Source organism: Triturus cristatus, chromosome 8, assembly GCF_964204655.1.
Source record: "Triturus cristatus chromosome 8, aTriCri1.1, whole genome shotgun sequence".
Classification (NCBI taxonomy): domain Eukaryota; kingdom Metazoa; phylum Chordata; class Amphibia; order Caudata; family Salamandridae; genus Triturus; species Triturus cristatus.
Window position 1 is genome coordinate 302,926,004 of NC_140591.1, and position 15,231 is coordinate 302,941,234.

At 41.3% G+C, this 15,231-nt stretch overlaps 1 protein-coding gene across 2 annotated transcripts in view; it reads right to left on the reverse strand.

The window, feature by feature from the left end:
- The window catches only part of XPO4 (exportin 4), a 495,809-nt gene that overhangs the window by 161,666 nt on the left and 318,912 nt on the right, over positions 1 to 15,231 (reverse strand). For both annotated transcript variants that reach the window (XM_085621575.1, XM_085621576.1), the window contains one exon: positions 11,487 to 11,663. In XM_085621575.1, the coding sequence (XP_085477701.1) occupies positions 11,487 to 11,663 (177 nt within the window). The remainder of the gene's footprint in view (positions 1 to 11,486; positions 11,664 to 15,231) is intronic.

The following is a 15,231-nucleotide window of genomic DNA, read 5'->3' on the forward strand; positions in this document are numbered from 1 at the left end:
TACATTGGCTTGTTGGTGTTCTAACACTTCCGCACAATAGTGTTTAGTAGATGTGTGTGGTGTAGACAATGTTGCTGCCTTACAGATGTCAGCTAGAGGCACGTTACCTAAAAAAGCCATAGTAGTCCCTATTTTGCAATTGTAATGCGCTCTTGGGGGTATAAAGTTGTTTTAGTTTTTGCATAGCAGGCTTGAATGCATTTAACAATCCATCTGGAAGCGCCAGATTTAGAGATAGGATTGCCTTTCTGAGGTGGAGCAAATGCAACAAACAGTTGCTTTGTTATACGAAAATCTTTTGTCCTTTCTATGTAGTACAATAACGCTCTTCTGACATAAAGTGTGTGAAGAGCTCGTTCTGCTACTGAATTAGGTTGAGGAAAGAACACAGGTAACTCAACTGATTGGTTAAGATGGAAAGCAGAAACTACTTTGGGAAGGAATCTGGGATGGGTGTGAAGAACTACCGTATCTTTATGGAGCTGAAAGAAGGGTTCTTCTAAGGTTAATGCTGGTATCTCGCCAATTCTCCTTAATGAAAGGACTGAAATGAGGAAGGCAACCTTCCATGAAACAAACTGTACAGGACAATTGTGCAATGGTTCAAAGGGTGGACCCATAAGTCTTGTAAGTACAATGTCAAGATTCCAAATTGGTGCCGGAGGTATTCTTGGTGTTATTATTCTTTTTAAGCCCTCTATAAAAGCTTTACTGACAGGAACTTTGAATAAAGATACATGCTGTCTGTTTTGCAAATATGCAGCTACTGCTGCAAGGTGCAATCAAATAGATGTGCAAGCTAGCCCAGTTTGCTGTAGGTGCAAAAGGTAACTGATAATGTTTTAAACAGAAACATCTAGAGGAATGATTTTGTTGTAAAAATAAACAAATAATTTCCACTTAGCTGCATAACAAGCTGGTAGTAGGCGTTCTTGCTTCTTTCAGAATAGTCCTACAGTCTGGTGGCAAATTTAAATATCCAAATTCTATGCCTTCTGAAGCGAAATCGCTAAATTGAACTCCTTGGGATTTGGATGCTTGATTTCTCCATGGTTCTGAGTGAGAAGACTAGAGGGGAGATATAGCTTTTCATGTGGAACTACTGACAGTTCTAACAGAGTGGTGTACCATGGTTGACGGGCCCATGTGGGAGCTACCAACATCAGTGTAAGTGATGTTTGCCTGAGTTTCTGAGCAGAAATGGAAGGAGTTGGAAAGGCGGAAAAGCGTAGGCAAATACCCCTGACCAATTGATCCATAGGGCATTGCCTTTGGAGAGAGTGTGTGGGAATCTGCAGGCGAAGTTTGGGCATTGTGTCTTGTCTACTGTGGTGAACAGATCCATTTGTGGTCATCCCCGTTGTTGAAAGTATAGAAGGAGAGCTTGGGGATGAAGTTCCCACTTGTGTATTTGTTGCCTCCTTCTACTGAGGTTGGCAATTTGATGGTTTACTCCTGGGAGGTGGTCGGCGAGAAGATGAATCTTGTGATGGATTGCCCAGCTCCAAATTGTCTGAGAGAGGCGTGACAGCTGGAGCGTGAGTTTCCCCCCTTATTTTAGTACATAGTCACGTTGTCCGTGTGGACTAGGGCAACTTTGCCTTTGAGGTAAGACTGAAAAGCTTTCAGCACTAGAAATACTGCTAGAAGCTCTAGATAGTTGATGTAGAGACATTTGTGCTTGTTGTCCCAGAGACCTTGACCTGTGTAATGGTGGAGATGTGCACCCCAACCTGTGAGAGATGTGTCTGCTGATAGCATGATTTGTGGAACAGGGTCGATGAAAGACCGCCCTTTTGATAAATGTTGTGGGTTTCACCACTGCAGAGAGTGCGGCTGTCTACCAACACTAGATCTGTTAATTGACCCCGAGTGATTCCACTGACGTGCTAAGCACTCTTGTAGAGGACACATGTGCAATCTTACATGAGGCACTATTGCGATGCATGACACCATCATTCCTAGTAGCTGCATGAAAGTCCTTGCAGGTAAGGTTTGGTCTGCCTGGAACTGTAGCAATAGAGTTTGCATATTGCAAATTCTGGCTGCATTGGGAGAGACTAGAGCAGTTAGAGTGTTGAGAGTGGCTCTTAGATAAGACTGTGTCTGTGAAGACTGTAGGTGAGACTTTTGCATGTTGACTGTGAAACCCAATTGGTGGAGTAGGTGCAGCGTGATTGGAGTGTGTTCTAGACCCTTTTGCTGTGTGCTGGCTTTGATGAGACAGTCGTCTAGGTACGGGAAGACATGAATTTGCTGTCTTCTGACATGAGCTGCCGCCACTGCTAGACATTTGGTAAATACTCTGGGAGCAGTAGTCACCCCAAATAGGAGCACTTCGAACTGATAGGGTTTGAATGCTATCACAAATCTGAGATATTTGCGATGAGCTGGATGAACAGGAATGTGAAAATATGCATCTTTTAAGTCTAGTGTGGACATAAAATCGCCTTGCTTTAGAAGTGGAAGGATCTGTTGAAGCGTTACCATATGGAAATGTTCTGACAGTATGTACTGGTTTAACACTCTGAGATCCAAAACTGGTCTTAAAGAGCCGTCCTTTTTGTGGATTAGAAGATAGAGAGAATAAACCCCTGAACCGTGGTACTGTAATGGAATTGATTGTATGACTCCCATTTCTAAGAGAGATTGCACCTCTTGTATGAGTAACTAAGTGGTCTGACAACAGTTTGTGAATGAGAGGTGGAATGTTTGGAGGATTGGTGGTAAGCTTCAGGAAATAACCATGTCGGTTAGGGTCGATCACCCATGTGTCGGTTGTTATGAATTGCCAAATGGGGAGAAACTGTTGAAGTCTTCCCCCGACAGGTGCTAAGTAATCGGGAGGAAGTGTGGGTAAGTCACTTTGTTAGGGGAGGAGGTGTTATGGGCTGTGGCACCTCTACCCCTACTCTTGGAATTGTTTCCTCTATACCCTCCTCTATAGAAACCTCTAGACGGTGAGGACTGGGCATTGCCTTTATAAGAGGAAGCATTTGGGTCTGAAGATGTAGTTTTAGACCCTGCGCGGCAAAAGGAGCCTCTTTTTGATTGGGACAGGAGCGCTCCCATGGACTTTGCCACTTTGGTGTCTTTTTTCAGTTTCCGTAAAGACTGATCGACTTCAGGACCAAACAAGTGCTCTTTGTCAAAAGGGGTGTTTAAAATGGACTGCTGAACCTCAGGTTTAAACTCCGAAATCCTAAGCCATACATGCCTTCTAAGGAGAATGCTGGTTTTGATCTCCCTAGCCGTCGTGTCAGCAGCATCTAGAGCACATCTGATTGAAGAGTTAGAAATGAGCTTCCCCTCTTGAAATAACTCCTGTGCATTGGCTGTGTGTTCGTCATCCCAGTGTGCAGTGTCGTATCTAGCTAGTAGGCCATGTGTGTTTGCGATGCGCCAGTGGTTAGCAGCTTGAGCATCCACTCGTTTCCCCAAGCCATCTGTATGCTTAGATTCCTTGTCTGGGGGAGTTGCATTACTAGAGGTTTGCGAATTAGCTCTTTTGCGAGCATTGGACACTACTAGGGAGTCAAGAGGCAATTGTCCTTTGATAAACACAGGTTCAGATGGTGAAGGTTTTATATTTTCTATCGACGCTAGGAGCTAAAATATGTGCTCGCACAGTCTTTGAAGAGGTCATCTGCATGCCTCATCATGTCCTTTAGCATAGAGAGTGTTTGACTTTACCTGTGTGTGGACCCAAGTGTTTCAAATAAAAAGTCTTCTTCTAACGACTCTTTGTGTAAGGCCACCCCATGATACTCAGCTGTTCTAGGTGGTGATGGCTTTGCAGGGTAAAGGTCTGGGTCAGTATCCAATGGAAGGACAATGGTGTAATCATTCCATGATCTACAGGCAAATGAGTGTCTTCTTCATCATTATCATCCCCTTCAGGCTGTGTATGTGGAGATTCCTGAGGAGTTATGTGCAAAGGGTCTATAATTGGCAAATGTGGAGAAGATGGTGGAGGGGATTGTGGGGCAGGATAAGCAGGGCTTGTAGCCATGTCCTTTTTCTTCTTCAGAGGGATCTTATATGTAGGGTCCTCTGAAGGTAGTTTGCGTTTGGTTAGTGTTTTGGCAGAAATATGTCCTGTTTCAGGATGGATGTAAATCCTCTTTTGTTAAGGATCCAATTTAGCTTTAAGAAGGTCTAAAATTGTTTTTGAGAGGCTCGGAGAGGTTGTACTTCGTTTTCAGCACCGAAACAGTTTGCTTTTGGGAGCGTATGGCTCTGAAGCATGTTTTTGTTTTGGAGCGGAGTGTTTCAGCTCCGAACCAGATTTGTCCTTCGAACCAGAGGGTTTCGGCTCCGAACCAAATTTTTCCAACGAACCAGAGGGTTTCGGTTTCAAAGATGATTTTGGCCGGACCCGAGCCAGAAGGCTCGATCATTTGTTTTGGTGCCAAGCCAGGAAGAGGGGCGTCGGAAACATTGTCTCGGTGCAGACCTTTGCCAGAAGGCAGAGGTGGTGCCGAAGCCTTATGTTTTTGGGAAAATGTTTTTTGGGGCAAGGGGTCTTCGGTACTCACAACACCCTGTCCCAGAGGTATGTCTTCGGACTCCAAATCGATCTCGAATTCAGATATGACTATGGAACGGAGAAGGCCTCTTCCTCTGCCGCCGACGCTTCGATCTCTTCCTGCTCGGATTCTTCCCTGAAGATATCCAGAGTGTGTTTAATGCTTTGGTGTTGCATTTCTCGTCGTTGAGCGAGACAATCGCATAGAGTTTTCTTGGACCGAAACAATTTACAGGCATGGCAATCTTCCTCCTTGTGCCCTGCAGAGAGGCACAGGTTACAAACTTGATATAGGTCGGTGAGAGGGTACTTAGCGTGGTACCCAGAAGATAAATGGAACAGAGTCCGTTCCATCGGCAGAAGGCTGGACCGACGCAGCTAGTCCGACGTTTTTGATCGAAGATGGAGAATTTGTTGATCGATTCGATACACGGAGAACAGGGAATGCGTTTGAAAACAGGGTAGAGTGGGTTGTGCAACAAGGGGAACCCGAAGAAGGTTATTGAACCGGAGCGCAGCAATACACGTCCAAACCCGATGGCCGAGAAAAACAATCTAGCAATAGAGACAATGCCCATGCGCACTATCACCAAAAGGAGTCACTTTACCTTGTGACTGGAAAGACTTCTTAGAAGAAAAACAACTTGCAAAGGAGCGCAGAGGGGGTGACCCATGCCTAAATAAGACATACAGTTTCCTAGCTAGGGCTGGCTGGACTTCATCTAGGAAAGACTCAGAGTTATAGTAATCTTTAATTCCAAAGAAAGTTACTGTTAGAGAGCCTAGTGCGGAGCTCCCCTGAAGGAGAGGACGTTTTTGCCCCTTGTAACTCCTAACAAGTTCATTCCTGGGTGTTGCAGGACATGATACTGCGGGCTTTTTCCAAAGCTCTGGAGTGTGTCCCTAATGTGTGTAAACCAGTGTAATTTCCCTGCCCCGGGGAGACCCATTACCTCTTAACTCAGGCCTATATGAAATCAGTTCCGGAGTAGCCCAAATACATCTCCAAAAAGTTAGTGGCCTAAGTCTTATTTCTTTTGCAATCGGTCTAACACCCAAATCAAGTCGGAGTGGACCAATTGGGGTGCTATGGGGAGACCAACTGCCTGATAAAATTAATTTCAATTTAAGATACACTTTTCATTGGGCAGTGACCCCAGAGTTCTGCCCCATGAACGCTGGTGCCACTGGCTTGCGCCTTATAGATCTCCACAGTAGGGTAGATGGGTTTACACTAAGAATTCCTGTGGACTTTGGCCAACCCCCCTGATGTCTGTGCTAGCTTGAGTAAGGTATCAACCTAATATTGAAACTTAAGCAGCTAATAAAATATCATTCAAATGGATAATATTCACTACTGTCACAAAACACCAAAATGTGCTTTATCAATGTTGTTGCAGTTATGCCAGCATATATTAAATTGACTGTAAATCCAGATGCAGTGCATTAGAAGAAGTGAAACAAGAAAACAGATTTTCGACCTTTCCACAGCCTTCTTAGAAAATAAAACATTTAGACCAGGAAGAACTACAGATGGGAGAATTTATTGTAAGGGATAACTACGTCAGTAAAGCAATGGTAAATCTCGTCAATTTATTTCTCCTCTATTAATCTGCATCCAAGGAGTTAAAATGCCTCATTGCATCTGGGACTGGGTTTCAGAAATGTACGAAGACCGAGGATGTTCAAAAATGCGATAGAGGTGAGGACACCAGTGGTAATCTGTACAGGCATGCTGTTGCAATTGCATTATTCAATGCAGCACAATTCTTGAAGTACTGCATTAAAAGAATCTCATGCAGCTGGACAAAGCTGTGGACTTTTGTGCTCCTATGGAGTCACTTCAGTGGTCTGAACTCTACCTAAAGCACTGGAAAGCATGCGGCAGGATGAGACAAACCGAAAGTTAAGGCTCCTGGAAAAATAAATACAAAAAGAAATAACCAAAATATTTTTCTTTAGGAACAGAGCTAGCTCCTGTGATAATGGCATGGTTTGAACGCATGAACAGTATGAGCTCTTGCCTCAAAAGTTCAAAACAATCACCTATTAGGAACACATGTACAACCACAGGAGCATTATAATAAATAACAGGGAAAGCCTTATCGCAGCATTGTACATGCAGAATCAAACTAGCCTAAACTAATGGCAACTCAACTAGCAGGTTTTCACAAATGCCTGCCACTTCATGGAAAACCCCAGACACTTTTCTTTGGTTGGCTTCAAAGCTACAGCTGCCGTCTCGGAGCGTGTCATCTATTTGAAAGCCTCGCCATAACTTTGAAAACAAACTAGTGGCATTCTCAAACGCCAGCTGAGGCTTTCAAGTTTATAGCCGGATTAGAAGGACATATTACACAGTGAGTGCAAATTATGAGCAGACTGCAGATTTGGAAACTGAGCTATTTTGCGAGGAGTGATCCACTCTATCTGCACATCACTAGATGTCTCAAATATATTAGAAGAGGAAAACTCTTAGGATATGAAACACAGCAAATGAAAACACTGCAAAATGGTATGGTGATGGAATAAACCATAAAATCTGAATATTCTCTAAGAATATTGAAAACTGATGTCTTAAATCTAACATTTCACATTCACTCAGACGTATTTATTCTTAAAACCAGAAAGTAATTTAGCTTGGCACATTTGAATAGTCAGAAAAAGATATTCTAAATTTTATCAATGAAAAGGTAAAGCGTCAGAACAGGATTGATGCTGTGGTTACATGTTCACTATATTCACAAGTTAAACACTCAATATCCTTTTTGAATGCTGCTTCTTATAAGAACTATCACAGAGCTGAAGAAGCACACCCCCCCTTTCAGGAAAGATCAATGGAATAGCCGGATACATTCTCAAATAACTGCTTGATTTCCAGCCAAGAAATTCCTGGGAAGCTAAAAAAACAGCTCAATGTAACTCTAATCTGGAATGATGCCAATGATAAATATATCTAAAGAAAATTGCCTCTCTCCCAAAACATGTCTTTTTGACAAATGAAGAAATAGTTTTTGCAACTCGAATACAAAAATATTAAAACCAAGCAACAACTGTTCTTCGATGTAAGCACATAGTCACATTTTGTTGAACACTGCACAGCAAGTCTTTCTGGCACCAACAGTTCACTGTCAAGTTACAGCACAATCAAATTATTAAAATATGAAAAACATAAAAATCATTGCCACAGTTAACATTTTGGTAGTGGAGTAGTAGGGCATAACCTTACTCAGTACAATATGGGGAGCTTCATGATCGCACAGGGAAAGACACATATCCCTTCCAGTCTCTCTTGGACTGCCTTCTAACTTCTTTGTTATATATTGATAAGCATAATGTCCCTGAAACCAAACTTTACAGATGTATTGTGGGGATGAATTAACCTAGACTGATCAATGCAGTAACTAAAAGGAAACTTTAAGTACCGCCTGTAAGAGTGGTAGATCAACAGAAGCACATAAAATGATGTACTGGTCAGTTCCTGAAAGTGAAAGCATATGGGTTTTCGGCCCAAGTAAAGTGGTGATCTACAATGGATCTTTTCCTATTAAGAGTCTCACTCTGGACTAGGAGAGTACTGAGACCTCTACTATTGCTTTAATTTGTGGGAGGAGACGTGTACCACAAATGAATTAGGAAAACTCTAAAATTCTGAATGCAGACGGTAAAACATTCTGCTGGTTCAAAGCGATTTTAGCATGCAGTGATATAGAACATTCTCATCACTTAAAGTATTGTGGTCCCCTTTCGAGCACTAGTACTGATCGTTCAAGGCCTTCTATCAGAGTTATAGGCTTGAGCCGCAGGCAAGTGCCCAAAATGAAGGGGAAGGATTTTAACAGACAGTATAACCCTCAACATGCCACCACTGACGGAGTGTTTTAAATTAAAGAGGGAGAAACAATAAGAAACACTGGAATGTTGGAGCAAAATGTTCATAGTAGCCATTATTGGTGCTCTGCCCCTCCACTGCCATCAATTAAGTTTCCGAACAATTAACTGATCTTACATATTGTTAAGGACCAATGTCTCCAACATTCAACTAGACCCTATCACTCTAGATACGAATTATGCAGTCTGTACTTTGCGAGAGAAGGTAAATCAAAAATACAAACATTCAATTTGACTTTTTTGTGCCAAAATGAGAAAAGTTAACTCTCATACACATTTAAGTATGGACTACAGTCAACTAGAAGGGATGACAGGACAATCTTCAAGCCTTATTTAACTGTGACCATTATGGCATAACTTCCCATATCTGAATATTTAGCTAGATAAGCCAGGACACAACAGCAGGCACCTCTCCCAGCTTGAAAACTTCATTTTTAATTTCACAGTATCTGCATTTTCAGACTCCACTTACGCTCAAAACACTTCCTGCTAAAAAACAAATCCTAACTTTGCTAATGAATTATCCCTTTTACACTGACTTGAAAAAGAACATACAGGCACATGCATCAACCATTTTTGCGAGCGCAAACGGTGCGATTCGCAAAAATCGGCCGTTTGCACCCACAAAAAGGGCATTTGCGATGCATCAAGGTTCAAGGCACTCGCAATTTGAGAATTCGCAATTATTTGCGATTTCTCAAATTGCGATTGCATTTAAGCAATCACAATTTGCAATTCCTTAAATGCAATGCAAGAACCACTTTCGAATAGCGATTTCGCTAATAGAGGGCGCAAATTACCATGAAGTTGAATTTGATGGTAATATGAAAAAACTTTGAAAAATGCACTTTAGTGCATTTTTCAAAGTTTCATGTTGCGCGCACACACACACACACACCCTTGGGCGTGTGTGCGCAACATGGGTGCACATCACTATTTCAGGGGTGCAACAGGGTGTCATTTTGACACCCTTGCACCCTTGAAATTGCATGCGCAATATGCGAGTACCTATTGGTACTCGCAAATTGGGCATGCAATCTCCCATTCATTCCTATGGGCCTGTAGGCCCATAGGAATGAATGCGGAGCCATTCCTTAATTGCGACTCGCAATTTGCGACTCGCAATTAAGGAATTAATAGGAATCGCTATTTTCTCAGCGATTCCTACATGCATAGGCATTGGCGCTTCCGAGAGATCCCCCTGGGGATGATTCGCCTGCGCAATACAAATGAGTAAATAAATTAACTGGCTGTTCTAAACTGTCCTTCTTTTCAATATCGAGTGCCCCTCTCCCATGCGCCGAGAGATCCCCCTGGGGATGATTCGCCTGCGCAATACAAAATAAATAAGTAAATAAATAAATTAGCGAATCCTTATTTTTCGATAAAAAGGAATTGCAAATGGCATGTTTGATGCATGTGCCTGTTAGCCTTTTCTGATCATTAACCTGTTGAATATACTGCTTATTGAATGTTTGTACTCATTTCCAAAATACAGGTAACATAATGCCTAACTACTCAGTGGTGTTGCACTTGTGGTCATACCACCCACTCAGAGACATTTAATATTGGATACTGGTTAAACAACGAAGGAATGGCAGGAAGAGACAAACGATGCTTAATACACACTAACTCAATGAAACCCAGACTCTGATACAATCAGCAGCAAATATGAAATATAACCATAAACTTATCACAAAAAAACGAAAGTTGTCACTTAGTAGGATGCTTGTGAGAGGAGGGCTTTCAGCTTTACAAAAAGATATCAGTACAATATTTGGTCAATGCTAAGCTCACAGAAAAGACCTCTAAAAGAAGCAAAGATGTGTTTTAATGTAAAAGGAGGAAATGTGGAAGGACTCCCTCGCTTGCACACCACCCCCGTTCCTCTTAATACTGTAGTTCACACCACATGGCCAGAGAAAACTATCAAAAACTCAAGGAGGCTTGGATGGTTTTAAATCCTTAATGGCCACAACTAGAACCTGCAAGTCTTTCTTGACTTATGCCGTCTCTTATATAAAGCAGAAGATGATTCTCCTGTAGATAAAGAGGTTTTAGCTATTGCTGCACTATGTACATTTACAACACTGATGGAGCGGTTCTTGGGGACCAGAAGCACACTTTGGTGTCCAGAAAGACTTTGTTATTATCAGTTTCTGTCTTTTGTTTCTAAGAGTCTTCCTGCTGAAGGGCATATTAAGCAAATTAACCTAGAGATCGTGTCTGAAGTCCTTGTAAGCCAAAAGGCTGCTAGCCATGGGACATAGAGGCTAGGAGCCTTTTTACTTACAATGCAATAAATGCAAGTGCAAATCACATAAAATGCCTCCCTTTATCATATATGAAACTTCATGTGTAAATGGGGTGGCAAAGGTGAATGTATTTGGGGGCTAGTGATATTTTTCTTGAAACAGACAATTATCGAGCCTGGACTGGGTATCTCTAAAGAGAAGGAGAAGCACAGGGTGCTGTTCAGTACTCTTCCAGTGCTAGACACTAGCTGTTGCAGGCAGTACTCTGAAGACCAGAAGTTACAGGTAAAAGTAAACATTGCTCAATAGTAACCCTTACAAATGTTCTATGAATGAGTAGATAATCCAAGCAAGCTGTAGACATCAAGTTCAATAGACCATTCAAAATTAATTAGCAACACAACTTTTGGTTGGATACACAAGGGTTTTGATCCACTACAGATTTAAATATTTGTTCCATCACTTGCAGTATACTTCAGAAATAAATATCCACTGTAGCACGATGGGAAACATGCCTGGTTTCTAAATTCTTAATTGAGCACAAACTTGCATAATAAACCCATAACCAGCGCTATTTTTGTACTCCCTTATCCAGAAGCCAACAAATGAAAAATAATACCTAATGAAAAGAACAGTAGACCGTGAGATGAACCTGCTCCCAAATCTCAGAGATACCATTATAAGACATGTCTAATGAGGTTTGGGCACACACTGCCTTTCTGGTTACGGCCAGTGCTCAACAGTTTCCTAGCACTAAGGGTTACATTAACACAACCATGACCACTAGTAAGCACCTTTACTCCATTGCTTACCAAATTCCTTGTGCCATCAGGAGCAGCGAGATGGCACTGAATGTAGGAATTAAAAACTTGAACTGCATGCTGCGTGAAGAAGCCTTTATGGAAATGTTTGTCATCTTGTACCAACGTTAACCAGGATTCAAGTAGCTTATCATAGGCCTCCATGTATACCATGTCGTCTTTATCGAGCTGCAAAGTAAAGACACAAACAACTTTTATTCAACTGAAAAGTATGCCCTGGAACAATGAAACATTTACAAACTCCATATTTGCAGAGTCATTCCTATTAAATGTGTTTAAACAGAGGTCAAGGAAGCGTTCAAATTAAGACATTAAAGGTACATTCCTGAAAGTGGAATAGAATGTGAATGCTGGGGGTTTAGAAAGCAAATGCCGTGGGATAGAAAATGAATGTTGTGGCTCTCAGTTCAGGAATGAAGTTGATATTTAATCCCCACATTCTCACTCTTCTTTTAATACATCTATGAATAGGTAAAATCAAAGTACGGGAAATGGTTTCTATACAGGTCAATCAGTTTTTGCCAAGCACCACACAGATGGTCATATACAGCAAAACTCCCATCCAGCCTCCTTCAATTTAAAAAAAGTTTTTTTTCTCTCTCTACAATAGAAGATGATGCATTGATAATGGGAGAATGCCTACTGACTAAGTAAAACCACTGAGGCAACATGAGGGAGAAGACATCACAGGGCAGGCAGGTTTTTCTAAACTTCCTGACCAAGCTGCATATCACAACTGAAGAAAGCCTCAGAATGCACATGGAGCAGGTAATGCAGCTTACAGTTGAAACTGGACAACAATATACAAAAGGAGAGAGATTCCCAAGCAGTAAAGTGTCCCAATGGAGCATGGTGTACATTACAAAGGAGGCATAGGGCTTGAAGGTAATTAAGTTAGTAACAGTAGCTACAAAGAAAGAACCCCAAGGGAAACGTTGCTAGCATCCTGACGCCGTGTTCATTCATCTGCCCAGGAACAATATTCTAAGCTCAACTGAGAATATAACCAATTTTCAAATCCCAAACCATCGAACAACACCCAACAACGGGAATCCAACATAGTAGGCCAAACAGATGTAGTCACACAATGTCTTCGACAGTAAAAAGGATCTCATCTGGGCTTTTCTGAAGGCGCAAATGGTTGCAAGAAAAGTCTTCGCGGTAACCACCAAATACCAGAATTTCCTACATATCTGGAAAAAATTAAGTTTTATAGGACAATAGATGTCACATTTCAGTTCTACTGAGAACGGAGAATGAAAGTGTGTGCAAAAGGGGCACCTTGACCAGGTAAGAGTCAACTGGTAATGGATGTTACAGAGTCCGATATGTTTCAGCCTCTTCATAGAGCTGCACAAGAAATGTATTAGATTGTCCAGTTCAGTTTTCAAGCTGTATCTTACACCTGTGCAATAAGGGTCTACTTTCAAACCTGGGTTAATGAATTCAGTATGCAAACTAATTGAGAAATCAAGTGTGCTGACGTCCAACATAGGGTCGCTGTGTGGCATGTACTGTGGCGTTCCATTTTGCAACTATTTTGCACTTTTACTCCAGTAGGCATTGTGAAGGACACAGTTGTCAGGGAGTGGGGCATGAATGTTTTTAAGTTCATGTTTTAAAACTATCAGTTTTAATTAACACCCCTCAATGCAGTGATACAATACGATGTACTAAGCTGAAACGCTTCTGCAGGTTAAAGAAATCCACTTTAGAAGAGACTATCACATTTTTTAATTTTGCATGACTTATGTGCTAAATATTTGTATAGCTCAGCTCTCCCTATTAATCTGTTAGCATGTAGAAATAGCACACAACCCATGGACACTGATCACAGGCATTGAACCCAAATGGATTGTTTTGGGCTTTTCAATCTGAGAAAAATGAAAAGTTGAGCTGTCTTCACGGACTTATGCAAGTTAAAACATTGATTTTTGAAAGTTTGACATGGTAAATTGCTGTCACTGACCAGTACCAACCAACCCTCACCTGAGCAATTTTCTTCTTTTGGTGGAGATCCAAACACCCTCGTGCAACCCCCTCCCCCAATTCATCATCACTCGCCATGTTGCTTGCTCCCTTCCTATTGGTTGTTGTCTCTTTCCTTGAGCACTGTAGCAGCAACTACCTCATTTTCTGTTCATGTGCTTCATCAATAAATATTTCATTCAACATTCCTCCTGCTGAACTTTACTCTGGTTTGTACTATAAAACACCAAACACTGAACCACTGTTCCAGGTTAATATTGCAATTTATTTTTATTTTGGATGATTTTTTTAGACGTTCAAGTAGCAGGTACTACTTGAGATTTAAACCTTTGACATGTAATTAACAAATCATTTTGTAGAAAGTGCAGTAAACTATTAACTATCCAAGAATATGCTGCCATCAAACATACTTGCTTAGAAGGATCCCCACAGCCAACACAGCAAGGTGGAGTAGGTAGTACTTGGAGAAACTACTATTTGGAAGCTATGTGGATACTGTCTAGTCTTAAAAAACAGATCATACATAAACGAATCTTTTTATGGATTAATGCAAATTATACCTGCCTGGTGGAGGCCCTTAGGGCCTCTTTTTCAAAGTCAACAAGAAAACATCTCACCATGTCCTATGCTACTATAGACTGGAGGTTACCTATCAGAAGCTTTTCAACCAAGATGTGCTGGCCAGTGTAAATGTAAAGATTATGGTTGGCGGGTGCGTGGATTGCTTGCGAGAACATTTCATGAAAGAACTAAAATCAGTTGGAAAATAACTTGCTCTCCCTTAAATGCCCACTCTTTACAGCTGCCTTTTAAAAAGAGAATTTAAAAAAAATACCCAATTGAAAAAAAGATGGTCAGCCAAATTATTAAGAAGTCAATGACGCAACTATATAACTAAACTTAAGTCCAATAAAAACCCGGCTTAAAGAACAGGTGGAGTTTATAGCAGGCCACCACCCTGCATACTGGCAATTATCTGAAGCACCGTCCTGGAATGCTATCCTTCTCAGTTACTGATAAAACAAACAATTGACAATTTACTGTAGGACATGAGCAGGCCACAGGCACAAAGAATTAGCAAACATAGAATGAAGAGAATAACAGGCTCGGACATGTATATTCTAATTCCTAAAAGTAACACATTTAAACCAAAAAATTATGGCAATCTATTCATAACAGAAAGAACCAGCTTTCCTTGAGGAAAGAATTCTCTGTCAATTCATAATACAACAGCGCTTTCAAATCCCTCCTCCCGCTGAGCTTAATTTTAAGCAACAATATCATTTAATCTAGGGAAGAAAATGAGCCAATCTTTTAAATGGTGTGAAGAAAGAACCTGACACCACCTTAAGCAGAAAACAAGATGTGTGCAATATAGTAATCGGTGGTGAAATCTAGGAATTCTGACCGTGAGGCAAAGTTGATTGTCTGCCAAGGAAAAACAGCCTGTTACAGTAAACCAAGAGGTATTGGACCATTACGTAAGAATTGCAGAAAGCGAGGAAATATTTAAACTCAGTGTGGAAAGGCATAGTTGAACACTTGATTACTGACAAGTGCCTCCGCTAAATTCGGGTAGCAGCATTCAGCATTGTTGAATGTGAAACATTCTAATCGGACTAGCTTTCACCAAATCAACTAACATTTTAGCATACCGAATGATCGAATGTAAAAAACAGAGAACTGGAGTTACAAAAGGCTCCCACAGACAAGATCCCTTTAATTAACAACCGTGCAACATTCTGCT